The sequence below is a fragment of the Thamnophis sirtalis genome, unplaced genomic scaffold (genome assembly GCF_051295495.1).
Source record: "Thamnophis sirtalis isolate CommonGarterSnake01/CBP01778 unplaced genomic scaffold, rThaSir2_p1.2 scaffold_4, whole genome shotgun sequence".
Taxonomy (NCBI): Eukaryota; Metazoa; Chordata; class Lepidosauria; order Squamata; family Natricidae; genus Thamnophis; species Thamnophis sirtalis.
In genome coordinates, this window is record NW_028261384.1 from 92,918,087 (window position 1) to 92,935,446 (window position 17,360).

At 37.4% G+C, this 17,360-nt stretch overlaps 2 protein-coding genes across 3 annotated transcripts in view; one reads left to right on the forward strand and one right to left on the reverse strand.

Moving 5' to 3' along the window:
- Nucleotides 1-850: 850 nt before the first annotated feature.
- On the forward strand, nt 851-7,922 carry TMUB2 (transmembrane and ubiquitin like domain containing 2). 2 transcript variants are annotated; one of them, XM_087713414.1, is made up of 4 exons: nt 1,017-1,034; nt 2,667-2,794; nt 3,964-4,521; nt 5,573-7,922. In XM_087713414.1, exons 3-4 carry the CDS (start codon nt 3,977-3,979, stop codon nt 5,922-5,924), a joined length of 897 nt encoding a protein of 298 aa, XP_087569540.1. In that variant the 5' UTR covers nt 1,017-1,034; nt 2,667-2,794; nt 3,964-3,976; the 3' UTR covers nt 5,925-7,922. The 2 variants fall into 2 exon arrangements, with proteins under 2 accessions (XP_013911041.2, XP_087569540.1); XM_014055566.2 differs by lacking the exon at nt 2,667-2,794 and having other exon boundaries at nt 851-1,034.
- Nucleotides 7,923-10,168: 2,246 nt separating this feature from the next.
- The window catches only part of ATXN7L3 (ataxin 7 like 3), a 30,740-nt gene continuing 23,548 nt past the window's right edge, over nt 10,169-17,360 (reverse strand). Inside the window, exons 11-13 of the mRNA XM_014055568.2 lie at nt 15,532-15,603; nt 14,143-14,276; nt 10,169-12,871 (exon numbers count right to left, since the gene is read on the reverse strand). Of these exons, the coding sequence (XP_013911043.1) occupies nt 12,720-12,871; nt 14,143-14,276; nt 15,532-15,603 (358 nt within the window). The 3' untranslated portion in view covers nt 10,169-12,719. The remainder of the gene's footprint in view (nt 12,872-14,142; nt 14,277-15,531; nt 15,604-17,360) is intronic.

A 17,360-nucleotide genomic window follows, 5' to 3' on the forward strand; every position in this document is an offset into this window, starting at 1 on the left:
GGAGGTTATTTTCGGTTTCGGTGCACCAAAAAACAAAGATTACGTGGAATAACCAAAACAGCTCTCAAAATTTTTTTTGTAGACCTGTGTATTATTTCAATTGTATTGAAATACACAACACACACACACACACACCCTTCCTATGAGTGTCAATAGACAGAGAAAGCATTTTTTTAAATTTTGAATTGTAAGATAAACATTTCATGGAGAAAATAAAACATCAATCTTTTATCAAGTTGAGATATTTCCTTTCTTCTGAAATAAAAGTATATTTTTCTCTTTTTGAGATTAGAGAGATTATATCCCAGCATATAATCATATTGTCACAGTTGCTAATTAGCTTCCTTTCCTACAGTTGATGGATTTTGGGAGGAAATAGTTTTTCGATGCAGCTTCTAAAGAATTTGAAGAAAGATGCAAAGCTGTATATTAATCACAACGATTTTTAGAAAAAAGCACAGCTTCAAACACGTATTAAGAAAACATAGATACAATTATCAAAAAGAAAACACAATCTTGGTACCTATAAGTGAAGAACTTTAAGAAGTCAAAACAAAACAAAATGAAACCTGAATAAGAATTTCCACCACTTTATGGACTCTTTTCAATAGCACCAACGCTTTCAGAATTTATTAGCTGATCTGGTTGCAAAAGCCGCTTTGCTGCCCTCTAGTGATCAAGCCTGGTCTTCGCAGCCTTAAAATGATAAAAGTCGCTCTGTTCTGCGATATTGGGGGAAAAGGGATTAAATGGGATTAAAACACCCACCCCACCTCTATTTAGCTAGCAAGCCATTTATGTTGGCGTCTCATTCTCTTCGAAGAATAAATCTATAAATAGAAAAAAGTGACCAGTAAAGAACATTAAGCGATCCCGTCGCGTGCTTATCGCCTCATAGGCCTAATTCTGTAGCTGCTGCTATAGCAACCAGTTTTGCAGCCGAACAATCCTGTGCGCCTCGCAACTACGTGTCAGCGGTCGTTAGTGACGTCTCCCCTGTGGGAAGCTGGAGGAAGAGACTCTAAGGAAGGAAGGTGAGTGACAGGTTCCTGCGCCCCCCAAAGCCTCAGCCTTTCCTGCACCGCTTAAAAAAAATAAAATACAATCTTGTTTCCGCTAATGGAAAAGCCGCATAGTTTGGTCCTATTTCAGAGCCCCCCCCCTCAAAATCACTGAGCTCCCTCAGTGACCTTTTTATGGGTCTCCCCTTCTCCTCCTCCAAATAAAAATGGAGCTTTTCCTCCCTTTTGTTGTGTTTTCTGCCGTGCTACTTTTAAATTATGATACAGATCCTCCCTTCTCTTGTGTTATCAGGAGGCCTTTTCTTGCTTCCTGCCATACTGCCCCTCAGCCCAGGGCTTCATTGCCTCCCTTCACACGTATTGCGGAGCATTGAAAAGGCGTGGGGTGGGGGGAGGCTGACACATGGGGAACTGTGTTTTTAATAGGAGGAGAGACTTCTGCCCTTAGAATTTGGCAGTCAAATGAATGGAAAGGCAGATCTTCAATGGGAGAAATAATGGATAAATTTAGAAAAATGCTTAAAAGGGCAGGGTAAGCCATATCAAACAATAACCTTTTATTCTTTCTAGTTTTCTTTTTAGTTTGTATTTGTTTTCTTATTATACACAATTGTTAATAATAATATTTAAAAACAACCGCCCAATGAAGAAAAGCATATAGGCACAAAAAATCCACTTAAAATTAGCTTCTTAATAGCCTCTCTTTTGGACTGTTGCAGTCAATAGCTGCCTATATCACAAATGTGATTCTGGGTGGCATAAAATAAAAAGAACAATAAAACATAAATAAACTTTAAAAACAATAGAATACGTATCATGGAGAGTGTTAAAATTGATATGTAGTAAGTCACCTTGCAAGTTCTCTAATTTCCCAAGGATTCTCAGGCCTGCTACAAAACCGTAAATTCATAAGATGAATAGGGTCAGTGCTAGCCTTATTTTAAAAGTAGAGGCATGATGTTGAAGATAGAGGTTTTAAAAAGCATGAATATTGATTATCAGTCCAGATATTTAGTTAAATTTCCGTTCAGATGTGGACAAAATGCATGACTCAGTTTTCTATTCACTGTGGCCCCAGGGCATAGCAATTAATGGCTTTTTCTTTATGTACTGTAGTTACTGTAGTTTGGGAGAGGAGAAATCTATAATTTTCCAGATGTTGAACCATTCCCCTTTATTCCTAACTATTGGCATGTTGTGTTGGACTTGAGAATTAGATTTTAACAATATGTTAAAGTCCAAGGTCCTCAGTCTACGCATATGCTGATTTTTTTTTTAATGTTAGAAAATACCCTAAGATGGTTTTAGGATTTCCTATAAGTAGTGCTGTCTTCTGCCTTTAAGACTGTAGGCAAAAAGCATATCTTATAATATTTTAGACAGAATGTGAATACTGCAAGTTAATAGTTGCATAAATACTAAAATAACTTCTATAATTAAAATGATAAGGGGAAATAGTTATCTTGGTTGTGTTGGTTTTCAAATGTCAAGTATGCCATATTGAAATCCCAGGTAGCGGGTATTGAGGGTGGATGCACACTGCTGAGTGCAGGCAGGGTGGGTGGGTGAGGGGGTACTTAGAAGAATGATTTGCAATCCATCCTCCCAGCTTCCCCATTGACTTTGCTTATGGGAAATCAACAGGGAGGTCCCAAATGGCAATCACAGGACCACTCTCATTGCGATGTTATAATGCAAGCCAGGCACTGAGCGCCTGGATTGCGATAACTTGACTATGAGGATCCTGCAACAATCACAACTACGGATCAGTGGTAAGTTCCCACATTCAGCACCATTATAATTTTGAACAGTCATAGAAAACATGGTTATAACTTTTCTAACTTGGGGGCCACCTGTATCAATTCGGAAGTAGCGATATATTTTCTATCATATCAACCTCAAATACTTCCATTAAAAATGTATGTTGTTGCAATGTTTATCTCTAAATAGAGGTTTCTTTGTAAAGGGAAAATAATTATATATACACAATTTAATACATTAGAAGAGCTTCATTTCACTTATTACATAAATCAAGCCTATATCTTCCTTGATAAGTAAACAAGAAGCTATAGGTAGACATAGGAAAACAGTTTAGGCAATTTAAGTGATTTTGTCAGATTATCTAGAGTCCCAGGCCTGTGAAACTGGTGGCCCATAGACCGGATATGTTACACACAGGCCATGCCCACCCTTGTTCCGCAAAGGCAAAAAACATCGCAATATACTATGATCCAGCCTGTGATACGATCAAGTTTGACATCCATGATCTAGACAAAAAATATCACACTGGTTAGAAAATCTGTTTCTGAGTGATTGAATTATTCATAATAATTATGCTAATTAATTATGCTACTTAATTTTGACAATTGTAGATGTAGCTCTTTGTAGATGTAGCTCTTTGTAGATGTAGCTCTTTGTAGATGCTATTTGTAGATGTAGCTCTCACATAATTTCCAAGTTCCTTATTTTGCAGTAAAAAGATGGATTTTTTTATAAAGACAGACATTATTTAGCATTTCAGATTTTGTTATTTATTCTTCTCTTCAATTTATTCATTAAATTTTTATCTCACCTTTACTACATATAAGTAACTCAAGGCTGCAAACCTACATACTATTATTGCATGTTATTGTAAGAATTTTAAAGATTTTTGTAACTTGTTTAATAATTGCATGAATAAGGCATCTAGGACCAATCAGCAACTTGATTAGCCTTAGTGAATCAGTTAATTAATAACTATTTCTACTGTTTTCAGAAGAAAAAGTATGGTAAATTCAGCATGGTAGATACATTTTTATAGGTAAAAATAGTTAAATTCTCACAAATTCTCTTTTTTGTGATTTAACTGTAAAGATATAGCACCAAAATCTGAATGCAGTATTGTCTGAAATTATTCCTAGTCTTTGATCCAAAACTGAATTCTATTTTTTCCCTCTTTTAGCTGACGCCAAAAGATGGAGCCTCCTGAGATTACCATAATTGAAGGTGTGGGAGATGAAGTGACTGTGGTGGCTGGTATAGTGGTCCTTATTATGGCCTTGGTCTTGGCCTGGCTCTCTACGTATGTTGCAGATGGTAGCAACCATCTTCTAGGAACTGTTGTGGCCAATGGAGATTCATCAGTGATCCATCTAAACCCCATTGAAAATTATGTGGGAAATTCTGTTTCTGAACAATCTGAGCCACAGAATGCTACAGAAAATACTGAAGAAAAGGCAGATGAAGGTTCAGCTTCTGGCACCGGTCCAACAGTAGAGCAAGTTGACAACAGCAGTGGCGCTGATACTTTAGACTGTCTATTGGACATTCAGGGTCTGCCACAAAGGACCTTGTCAATAGATGGTGTTTCTCAGGAAAGTCAGGGAGTTCCACAAACAGTAGCCAATATGGAGGAAAGTGAGCCAAACACAGGATTCATCAAAGTGCGTCTCAAATTCCTCAATGATACAGAAGAAGTGGCTATTGTAAAGCCAGAAGACACCATAGGCATACTGAAGAGGTACAGTTGAATATGAACATTCATTTGTTTGGTGTGCTGTCCTTATTTGTTTGAAAAAAATTAATTATATAGGTTTTAAAAAAATAATCCCAGAATAGATTTGAACAATATAGTATAATTTATACAGACTTGTCATTATACAGTAGATCATCTCTTTCAAAAAGATTTGATTTTGGAACTCTTGGTATAGTTTAAGACTTTTCTCACTTTATCCTACAAATTTAAAAGAATCTTAAAAAGTATTCCAGCTGTTGCAACATGGGAGGGAATCAAGCCCAGCCGGCAAGCAGATAGAGATCAGTTCAAGCTGTCACCATTTTAGAATCACAGGGGATGTCTAAACTCCTTGAACTTGTTGAGAATAACTGATTATTCTAACATATAATACTGATACTTCTTGACTTAAGGACCACAATTGAGCCCAAAATGTATTGTGCTTAGTGAGAAAAGTGCTGGTAAATTTTGCCCCATTTTACAATGCTACACTTAAGTGAATCATTGCAATGGTTAAGTTTGCAATCTGGTTGTTAGTGAATCTGGCTTCCCTACTGATTGTGCTTGTCAGAAGGTCACAAAAGAGAATCACGTGACCTGGGACAATGCAACTATCATAAGTTGTCAAGCATCCGAATTTTAATCACATGACATGGGATACTGCAACAGTTGTATGAAAAATGATTCTAAGTCACTTTTTTCAGTGCCGTGGTAACTTTGAATAGTCATTAAATGAACTGTTATAAGTTGAAGACTACCAATATTTATACAACCATGGTCACAATAGGAAAGCAGCTTAGAAATTGCATTGTTATTGGTAGATGATAATTATTTACAAAATGAATATTGAGCATGATACAAACATTATTGTAGGAGTGGATTAAAATGTGTAAAAAAGTATATTGATTTAAAGTGTTAGAAAAACACTTCATTAATAAATTATATCTTCACTACGTTGTCATGAAATAACATGTTGATTCCATTATAAAGGCTCATCAGTTTATTAGACTATGAGATATCACATTTTTACTTTTATTTATCTATGTTCTTTCTAAAGCAAATATTTCCCAGGCCAGGAAAGTCAGATGAAATTTATCTACCAGGGTCAACTGCTACAAGATCAGGCACGGTCTCTGCAGTCCCTCAATATACTGGACAATTGTGTAATCCACTGTCATCTCTCCCAGACCGTTTCTGCCATTCCTGACACTGTGGTAGCACCATCAGAAGCTGGGGGGATTACTTTGAGCATGAGTGACTTGATGATTCCCATTTTTATGCTGATGCTGGCAGTGATCTGGTATTTCCGCATCAACTACCGCCAGTTATTCACAGCACCTGCCACCATTTCCTTGGTTGGAGTGACTGTATTTTTTAGTTTTCTTGTTTTTGGGATGTATGGACGGTGAGCAGCTACGGAACAAGAAAAAATTCAGCTACCTTTTCAATCAAAATCCTTTTTATCTGATATAACCTACAGCACCAAGCAATGTTCTTACCCAGAATTCTACAAATTGAAAAAAGGCTCTACAGTTGAAAAAGAAAACAAAATCTTAACTTAATTTCTACAATTTCTGTGGATATGTCTGGATATTTTTGAAACCATTAGTAAAAGATGAAAATATGACACATGAAGAAGAATAAGGCATCATTAGTTCCTCTGTTTTCCATTACTTGGTTTTCACTTAAAACATCATTCTCTTCCATCATCTATGTCTCTAAGAACAATTTGACTGATCACACCAGAGTTTTCTTCATACATCTAATTCTACAATGATTAGAAAGTTATTCATGATTGGCCTGAAATCCAATTCCTGTCTTATATGCCCTTGGACATCTTCCGAATCCCCCAATAGTGGAGGATTTTTAGCTTAAATGTTTGCCTAATTAATTTGTTGCTTCTTGGACAAGCATGGAAGGAATGATCTTGATGCACATTTCTTTTATTAATTCCACTGTGTCCAATTATCTAGTGGTAAAGCAATGACCCAGTGCACTCTATGAATGCCAGTGAGTAGAACAAACGGATTATATACTGCAGTTCACATAGATTAATATCTCAAAATCAGGTATTTTTGAACTGTGTTCTGAAGAGAGGCTGACGCTGTACATTTGCTGGGGGCTACACATTTAGTCAGTCCCTGGCAGAAATATGCATGCATGTTGATGGGTAAAGCAGTGAGTTGAGATTGCAAGCTGTATGCCAATTTGGTGCACCTTGCGCTTGCTTGGGAAAAGATAACAGCTGCATTTAGAGCTTCCTATCAACTGTTTAGGCAGTTTACCTTTTGTAGGTAAGATATATGTTGACATGTGCTTGCCCAGTCACACAGAAGAAAAGTCTGTCTGCTGTCATCAATATTTTTGAATGCTATTCATATGTAGGTTAATCTAGTTATAGTTTTAAACTCCATTGATTCTATTCTTTGAAGCATGATTACTTCAAATAAATTTTCTTGTAGATAGGAATTAATCAAAGTGTTAAAGTTAGGTTACTGCCATGGAATTCACTGCTACAATTCCCAGTATCTGAGCTAGAACAGATAATTATTACTGAGAGCTGGGTTTTTCATTGCAAAGAAATGTTAAAGATAGGATTAGATATTAAATTAGACCCAAAGTTGTAAGCAATTGTATTGGCCAAGAGGAATATTATGTTTTTAGACATCATGGTTACAGAGAAGCTCAAATTAAATTGCAGACTTAAACATCCAATTTAATTACCGGTGCCAAGCAAAAATGTTTTAACTGCTCCTCAAAGCTACCCTGTAATGCTTTCAGCTGCTGTAGTTTCTAAAATCAAGGCATTAAGAATAGATTAACAGAAAATGGTTTTTGACCTGAGGCTTGTTAGATGCTTTGGAATGTATAAGAGTGTACTAAGTTCTTGTTAAGAAATCTTTTTTTAACCTTTCTGGCTACTTCAAAACTGTATTTGTGGGCATGCATACAGAATAGCAGTGATTATGCATGTACATGAATAGGGACACAACTGGCTGCCTCCAAAGAAGTTGTCTAAATCAAGAAAAATGGCATTGCTGTTGGAAAAAAAGTGCTCCATATGTATTTCGGTACACTAAAAAGCACTCTTGGGGAATTTGTACAGCTCTAATTTTAAGTATATCTTTACTTGATATGTTGTCTGAAATGTATAACTTGTAAAAAAAGAAAAATGTATAAATATTGCTGGAAATTGTCTTTTCTGTGCATTCATTCTAAATTGGAGACTAGAAAGTAAAAGCAAACCTGTAAATAACTAAATAATTTGAATGGTTAGATGGGGCCATTTTGCTAATGCTTATTCATAGGCAACCAGGTAAAATATTTCTAAGTGACTTGTTTGAATATACTTGCAAGTCTGTTATAGCAAATAAAGACTTCCATAGCGAAGTATACTTATTATACAAGAGTTTTTCTCATGTTTTTGAAATCTTTGAAAAACAATCATGAAGATCTGCAATAACCACCACAGAAAAATTGGATGTTTTTGTAAAATGTCTGTATTTTTATAAATAAGGTACTCTGTTGAAATCCAAGTTCTATATTAAAAGAGAAAGGTTCCCCTCGTACATATGTGCTAGTTGTTCCCGACTCTAGGGGACGGTGATCATTTTTGTTTCAAAGCTGAACAGCCAGCACTGTCTGGAGACGTCTCTGGCCATGTGGCTGGAATGATTATATGCCGAAGCTCACGGAATGCTGTTACCTTCCCATCAAAGGTGGTTCCTATTTTTCTACTTGCATTTTTACATGCTTTTGAACTGTTAGGTTGGCAGAAGCTGGGACAAATAACGGGAGCTCCGTTACATGGCACTAGGGATTCAAACTGCCAAACTGCCAATCTTTCTGATTGACAAGCTCAGTATCTTAGCCACCTCCAGTTCTATATTAGGTAAAGTTAAATTTTTGTCAACTGAATGATTAGTTTAGGTAAGCCAATCTTTGTTTAGAGAAGGGAAAAGTATTGACAGAATTCTAAAATCCATATTTTGTACAGCACTATTTTGTTTAACTTATTTTGTCCACTTGTTAAATGTGCAATCCAAACATATTGGCTGGATTCACAAGCCAAGATTAAGAAACCACAGTAGTTGTTTTCAAATAACATATGTGATAAGCAAGCAAACAATTTAATGGGATGAGTTGCATTATACATTATGTTCCGACTTCCCCTCCGACTTGCAAATCACCCAAACACAGGTCTGGCTGTTTGCCACTCTTTAATCATGGCTTTATCAACTCCTTTGGCTGAAGGCCCACACGACTCACTTGCAAGACTAGTTGAAAATCCAACAGGCACAGATACACAACAGACAGAGTATTCCAATACAGTTTCAAACGGTTGTGTCTTGAAAATGACTCCTCCCCACTTCTTTACTTATATACTCTCTTGGGAGGGACCAAGCCACAACCACCTGGGCTTAATTATTGTCTCTGTGTCTGCTTCTGCAGCTGCTGTTTCCGTTTCTCCGGTCTTCTCTGTCTGGCGTCAGGAACAAACTGCCTTGAGTCCTCCCCACTGCTCCATGCCATAGGCACCTCCTGGTGCCAACCAGCCTCTCTGATCCCTGCTCTGAGTCTGAATCCTGCCCAGGGTCCACCACATCTTCCCTGGCAGACTCATGGTTCCTCGCTATCCGAGTCCATCAGCAGCTCAACTGGATCTGGGCCACAACACATTAGGGCAATGAAAGTGAACTCACAACACAGTGAACCAAAAATCACCTTCAGCTCTCCTAGTATACCCTAGCATGTTATATAAATTCAGACAGTCTTCAAATTATTCATATTGTTCTATTCATTTTACACTTCTGCTTTAGCAGCCAATATAAAGTCTAAAAGGTTCTTCAATCTTTAAAAGAATATATACAGTGATCCGGAGAAGGGAAAAATGGGTGTTTCCGAGTGTCTAGGAACTGCATGTCATAGTAGAATAATTAGAGTTTTCTTTCAAAAACAACTCGGGACTCTAGTTTATTTGAAAGACCTGATCCCACAGTGCATTTTAAGTAAACTATGTGCATCATTGTAACGTATTACAAAACATTTTTAAAATTCCCTTTCTCTAAAAACATGTAAAGACACAAATAACCAGTACCAAGCAGAGTTACCGTTTATTTACACAAGCATTTCACAATCCATGAATGGGAAGAAAAAAAAATACAGATTTGACAGTGTTTTTTTTTTAACATCTAGCTACCTTTACAGGCTGAGATTATAGAGATATAACTTTTTAAAAAAAATCAAAGACCACAGTACAGTACTTTCTTCAGTGATTTCTGCACATGTTCAAAAATATCACATAGGTGCAGTTTATACATCATCAACAAATTAAAAAACTCTCATTAATCCATGATAGAATACAGGTTTTTTTTTTCTTCAAGTGAAACAGGCCTACCTTAAAAAATAATAGGTGCAGATGCAGAGCCATATATAAAATGACCTCTGTCCTCCCTCTTGCTAAATTAATAATATTCAAAAGTCCCCAAAGTTTATACTTCCAAAGTTGCCTGAAACATGATCCCAAAAACTTGAGTTGCAGTTGTGGAAAACAAACAAGGATCTATTCTTATTCTTCTTTCACACTGGCTATCTTTACATTGCTGCAATAGTGTAAAGTTAGTCAGCATTTTGATGATACATAATTTCACCTCCCTTGGAAAGATTCATTTCACATCAAATAGCTACATTACAAGGAGGTGTGAGGCAATTGTCTGATCCATACATAAACAGCTCTCATAGAATACTGAGTCATGTATTTAAAAGTATTAGCTAAATATGAAATCTAGGCAAGTGGCCCCCAAACATTTGGGCACCAGGGACCAGTTCCATGGAGAAAGGAAAAGAGGGAGTGTGGTTTTCCATGCTGCCTGCATTCTGCGGATGGGATTTAGCTTGCTTGCATGGCCCGGTTGGTGGCATGCCACAGACTGGTGCCGGTCCACGGACTGAGGGTTGGGGATCCCCAGTCTAGGCAATACAGGAGTAATGCTTTGTAGATTGTGATCAGATGACTGGAAAAGATCAAGATTCCTGCAAACAGGTTTTCCTTGTTTAACATAAAGCACCACAAAACTAGGTTTTCTGCCACTGTCCAGCAAGATCTTTCAAGAAGGCCCATCTTGGTCCCAGGATACTCCCTAGGCAACATACTTTTTGCCCAAGTATATAATGGCAAGTAAAGAAGACCAACCTCAGTAATGTTGACTTCCTATGTCTGCTATTTCTACACTTGAAGCAATTTGGAACATTCATATATCCTCCAGCCAGGAACAGAAGCAGCAACTGATCTAGCATCTATGCCTTAACACAAGCACTATGGTAAACAAAATTTGCCCCCATAAGTAACAGCACCGGAAAAGTATGTGGAACTCTGGGAAGGAAGAAAGAACTTGGCAGTCCCTTCGAGATTCTTCTCGTAAACAGTACTGCATGTCCTGAAAGCTTTTCACTTCAGGACAATTGGTGGGGATTTTTCAGAGAGCATTCCCTGATGTAATTGAGCTATGGATTTTAACAGTGGAAAACATGGAGTTTCTCTCTGCCATATTTTGAACAAGGACTTTTTTTAGTTGCTAGGATTAGAGAGGGGGAAATGAAGCAAAAGAAAGTTGTCAGCCACCTCAATCCAGGCAACGGTCTCAAGCAATTATTAGCAATTTGGATCCTCTACTACTGTCGAAATTAGCTACAAACATTCTCACATTAGGAAAGAAACAGCTAAGCTTCAGTAAATTAGACTCATTGGTAGATACAACAAAAGATCTTTTTTGTATGTGCACTTTTGGAATAAGAGAGAGCACACATTTTGAATTGGTTACATGGCTTCTGTGTACTTGTTGTCCACATTGTAAAGTTTCAGGAAGAGGAGGCAAAAAGCAGAGGCAATATTCCCTAGAAGTAGTACTACAATTTCTAGCATCTATCTATACAATCATCAGACCATCATGATTTATGGCACTAGATTTAAAACAACAGTTGTCTGTAAAAAGACTAAAACGGTGCAGGAATGGAGGGAAAATATATTTTGGGGGGTGAAGGGGAAAAAACCATAAATCTAAAAAAAGAGCATATATTCTCCCTCCCATCACATTATCACTTTCTTGATTTTGCCCCTAATACTCCAGCACAGTTTTAGTATTTTAAACATATGAAGTTAAAGAGAAATTAATCATAGCTAGCAGGTCAGAGCACAATTTCCTTGCCTGGATTCAATGAGATGTTAAAGAGGGCTGTTTCAAAATTCAGTAACTCAGATTTACAGCCAATTGTCAGAGATGTTTTAAAATGTGTATTAACATGTGTATAAAGTAATGCATCTCTTGGAGTATTGGCTTATCAAGATTCGATAGATATTTTATCCAAGCACAAGTAAGGAAGTTAACTGTTTCACCAGCTTCCTGATATCCATCTATCAGGAAGAATGCAGCCCCAGGTTCTTAATGTTGTTTTGTACAAGATTTTAGGGATGCTACTGGTGAAGAAGCATAGTGTCAGGAAAGAAACAATAGTGACAACAGCAACATCTGTTCAACCCTCTCTGCCTATTTCAGCATGTTAGGATAGCTGAACAAGGCAAAAACCTCAGAGAGGAAGAGGCTGATCTTGTGCTACTTCTCAAAGAGGCCACTAGAGTAGACACTTAAGTAGACAAAAGAGTAGGCACTGATTCCGCTTCTTTCTGCCGTACCCTTTAAAATCAACAAAAGAGCATAGGCAGGTTTATACACATATATGCCTCCCAGACCTGCCAATTCAATCTTTAGCAATGCTAAGCAAATGATGCCACCATATATATAGTCATGATTGAACAACCACTAACATCACAATAAATAGACAAATTGAATTGGGAAGAAGGAGAGATACCAATTCCTCCCTGATTGATGGAGGTGCATCCCGCCTTGAAGGCCTTCCTCAAATCACCACCATCCCCTTTTCCCAGAAGTGGAGCTCACTCGCCCCAAAGCAGTCCTAGTATTTCATTATATATCTGGTGGGCATATGGCTATGCCATGTGTATAGGAGGCTTGAGAGGAGGGCAATGGACACATGCAGCCATCTATCTTCACAGTTAATTCATGTAAAGGGTATCCACAAGGGACCACTTGAGAGGATACCAGCCAGACCTGTCTCCTGATCTGGGTCAGAAAGAAACTAGAACAGATCTCTGGAGGCCCTCCTTGTTTTTCTCATTCCAGTATTATTCAATTTATGTCATCATAGAGGCTGGGAGTAGGAGGGGCAAGTGGTTTAGACTTCAGTTTCTTTTTACTGGAGCTCATTCCTGGAGCACCTCCTACCAAGCTCATGTGTGGTTTCTTCTTTTTGGTTTTTCGAGATTCAGAGTTGTTTGTACCTATTGTGGGGAGAAAAAGAATGCATGTTTAAGTATTGTGCCTGCCTGTTTTCAATCCTGCTTTTCAAATAACTTCTTTGTCCTTCAATAAGTATATGCCAATTTTGCCTGGGCAGCAATTTGTAATGCTTTGAAAAACTTCTCATTGTCCATTCCCAAGCTGAAAGGCTAAATCACTTCCATTGAAAAGCATGAAAGGATGAATTCTGCTGTCAAATCTGTGTGTGTGCAAATCCCATTTGCACACACAAGTCATCAAGTAACACAAATCTGTGTGGCCCATTTGCACATCACAAGTCATTCAGGAAAATTTCAACACTGGACTGTAATTTCTTTTGCCAATTTGATTTGCCATACTTGCACTTGCTGTAAGCATGAATAAATAAGAGTAAGTTTCATACACTTTTACATCAATTTCAGTTTATTACTTAGAAGAATTTGTCTACTGGGCTTATGTCAACTTCTTAACAAATGGAGCATTTAAAAAAACACTTGTGGCTTCTAGATATTGCAGACCAAGAATGCTCACGGGATTCAGCTAGCAGAGCAACTGAAGAGGATGATAGATTAACATTTTAACAAAATCTTCTATGCCCCCCTCCCTCCCCCTTTCATTTAGAGAACTATTAGTTCTGTCAGGGTTTTCCTTTCTTATTGTGCCTATATGTAGTCTGCAATGCAGACTATGTAATCTGAAAGAACAGGGAAGTTGTTTACACTGAGGTAATCAGTAACAAAGTCTCTGTGTACCTCTTTTTGGTAGAGATTATCTTTAATAACTGATTGTAGCTGAAAAGAAGCTAAGAATTTTTTTTCAAATAGTCTGCCCATCAGTTTTTATGAAGGAACCGTTACATTCTTTGGCAACCTGTAGAAACCCCTCAATCATATTCCTAAAGGTTGGAGTTGTCTGCATTCAACAATCATGTTATGCCACTATTGCAAATAGAATGGTGGAATCCAACAACTCAAACCTCACAAAATGAGCTACTGCAACACATTCTGATGTTAAGAATTAGAGGAAAGGTTGACCAGCATCTAGTGCTGACAATAGTTAGCATGCCATGTGCATAGATATGAACAAGATAACCCAGATAACCTGTTATAGCGCTCCTTCTATGTTCATCAGTACAATGTGCTATGACAAAAAAGGTAAAGAAGCAAATACTCCTAACAGTCTCACAATTAAAAGTTATCTTGAGACCCAGAATTTAAGATGCAAGCCATTATCACCTCAGCCTGCTCTCTCAGGCAGCTATACACATTCTTACTTGCTTTTGACGAAGCTGAATCAGAGGGAGAGATATCTGAAGACCCATCCCACTGAAGCCGACTCATGAGAGCTTGACTCTCTCCCACATCAAAGTTATCATTTTCTACACTGCTTTCTGTTTCAGGAAGTGAGCTAAAGGGAAAATATATGAAAAGGGGAAAAGATTAAGGATAATTATCTTAACTGCAGCAACAGCTAATCTGTACAAATCCAACCTGTACTGGTAGAGATAGAGGCAGTCTCAACAATGTTTTGGAAGCAGGTTTTACAGCACCTCCAAATGTGACAGTGTCATGTAAAAGATAGAAGACAATGATTAATTGTCAATGTTAATCAACTATGTTAATATTCTAATTTTATTTACACTTAAAGTTTATTATTTTGCCCTAGCCCCAGCTGCTTTTTCTGGCAATCCCACTATTATAATTACAAAGACAATATGCATTTCTAGGACAGAAAGAGGCTGTGCTTGCCTGTCATATACTGTCAGAAAGAAAAAGCAGAAAAGACGCTACCCTCAACTGTCCATCCACATTCAATGTTGTTGTCTCTCAAAGAAAGCACTTAGTTATACTTTACTAAATGCTCAGCATTTCAACCCACACACTAAGGTCATTTTTTTTCAAGAGATTCTCCTCCTCTGGTAATTTACTTCAACTGTATACCAGGAATCAATCTCATTTAATGGCCTGGATACTCCAAAATAAAATTTAAAAAAATTAAATGGTTCAAGTCACATGAGATTTCAACAATCTCCAAGATTTTCATGAAAAATGGCTGATCTTGCAAGATTTTGACACATTTAATTATGATCAAATATCTACTTGGCTTCACTGTGCTATCTTGGATCCTTGCAGAAGATATACTGCAGGTTGCAATTCCCTGAGAGTTCACTTACAACCTAACGAAGTAAAATCCTACAAAGGTAGTTTCTGTCAATGCAGAGTTTATGTTAAGTCAATGAACAAGGAAACAATTTTTTTTGAAAGGTGCTATTAGAGCAGAAAAATCACTTCTTAAAACAACAGCCAGGCATTCTTGAAGTTCCAAGAGGATGCACTATTTCCTCATCCCCTCCATTTTCCACTACTTTTAATTTTTTTAATTTTTTTAGAGTGGATTTCTTACCCAGAAAGATATGCTTGAAAACCTCTGGATGAGATATTCCTAACTCTGAAAAAACTAAGAGCATCAATGTAAGGTTTTCTGGGGATCAGAAAGAAACCAAGAAAATGGTAGGTTGAAAAGCAGTAAATTAGTGAAAGATATTCTGCTTCATTTATGCAGTTAAACAATATCAACAACATTCATACAGTTAAACAGTATGAAATATATTTTGGAGTAAAAGAGTTTATCTTCTGCATTCCTTTCATCCTAACATACTTACCCAGAGGATCCTAGGAGGTAGATCCTGACTGACCTCCGCTGTTCATCAGTGTGCTGGGGGCAGCGAAGAGATCTTCAGGCAAAGAACAAGATTACAGAACAGTCACAGGTTGTGAAATACACCCATAATACTAACCCATCAATATTCCAGAAGTAGGGGATTAATATTGTCAGAAAATCTAAGGGAACAACCAAATACCCAAACCTGGAAAATATATTGTGAGCATTCCGGAAACAATGGTTTATTGTTTCCATACACCTATTTACTAGCAAAGCAAAATCTAGTAACCCATACAAATTCTCAAGAATTGAGCTGTTTTTTTACATTTTTTCTTTGAAAACAAGTCATTCTTTTTTGTAATTGGGACCTGAAGACTTTAAAACCAGGAAGCAAATTCAAACCAAGTCTTAGACAACTGGAAGTTGAACAGTTTTTACCTCCCAGGGTAGAGTCATGGCACAATCTTGTGAGAAAATTAAATATACTAAGTTACCATATATGAAATACAGATTTCTAAACTTAAGTTACTGTATTTTGTGGACTATAACAGTGTTTTTCAACCACTGTGCCATAGCACACTAGTGTGCCGTGACATAGTGTAAGGTGTGCCATGGGAAAATTACTTTATATATAGTCAATATAGGCACAGAGTTAAATTTTTTTAACATTTTCTAATGGTGGTGTGCCTCGTGATTTTTTTCATGAAAAAAGTGTGCCTTTGCACAAAAAAGGTTGAAAAACACTGGACTATAAGATGCATCAGACCATAAAACGTACCTACATTTACAGGAGGAAAACAATAAAAAAATTTTTTAGCTTCCATGCGTCATGTTTTCTCACTCCCCCAGAAGTGCTCTGTATGGTTTGTTTTTACCAAAATCTCACCTATTTTTGGCCTTCAAAGTGTTTCTGGGGGCTTGGGAGGGCAAAAACGTGATGCCCGGAGGGCTCGGGAGGCCAAAAATGCCCGTATTCTCTCTATAAGATACAACTAAATTTCCACTCATTTTTAGGGGGGGATGTGCGTCTTATAATCTGAAAAATACAGCATATATTTATGCAATCTACTTAAAAAAAACTTTTTCTGGAAACAGAATTTGAATTTGTTTTTAAATACGGGGGAATTAGAATTACAGTACCTCAATAGAGGGCAGCCATTGGCTAAACATTTTTTGGGCTGGGCTACAGGGAGCATTAAACCCCCAACCACTGTCTTGCAGGGTTGAACTGGAGCTGATTCCTCCCCTTCCAAACCCTCATAACCCTTCAGCAATGTCCCCTCTAATTTTTTTTCAGTGTGTGAGGAAAAGTATAGTATTTGAGCAGCATATTTTCATTCCTGAGCACCTGAATTTTTTTCACAGATGTTTCACAGAGCAATTGATTTATAGGATCCGAATTGGAATGGAGAAAAATGGTTTTGTGCATGCGTGAGTGTGTGTGTGTGTGTGTGTGTTTGAGTGAGTGAGGGATTCAGTAAGGGAACTGCGCCTATTTAGGAAAGAAGGTAAATTATTGCAAACATGATCAATCAAAGATAAGTATGGGGACAGGTTGGGCGGTGGAGAGAAAGTGATAAAAGAGTGGGAGAGAGGAACAAAAGAAGGAAGAGAGACAGAAAGAGACAGAGAAGGACAGAGAAAGTGACAGAAGAGTGGGAAAGAAGGAGAGAGAAAGAGAGACAAAGAGAAAGAGGGTGAAAGAGACAGAAAAAGACAAAGAGGAGAGAGAATGGAGAAGGAGAGAGAAAGTGAAGGAAGAATGAAAAAGGAGAGAGAAAGAGAAGAGACAAAGAGAAAGAGGGTGAGAGAGACAGAAAGAGACAAAGA

What these genes read in the sequence shown, in the direction of transcription:
- TMUB2 (XM_014055566.2), top strand. Translation starts at nt 3,977, where the DNA reads ATGGAGCCTCCTGAGATTACCATAATTGAAGGTGTGGGAGATGAAGTG. An exon ending in ACCATAGGCATACTGAAGAG is followed by an intron (nt 4,522 to 5,572) that starts GTACAGTTGAAT and finishes TTCTTTCTAAAG; the next exon opens with CAAATATTTCCCAGGCCAGG.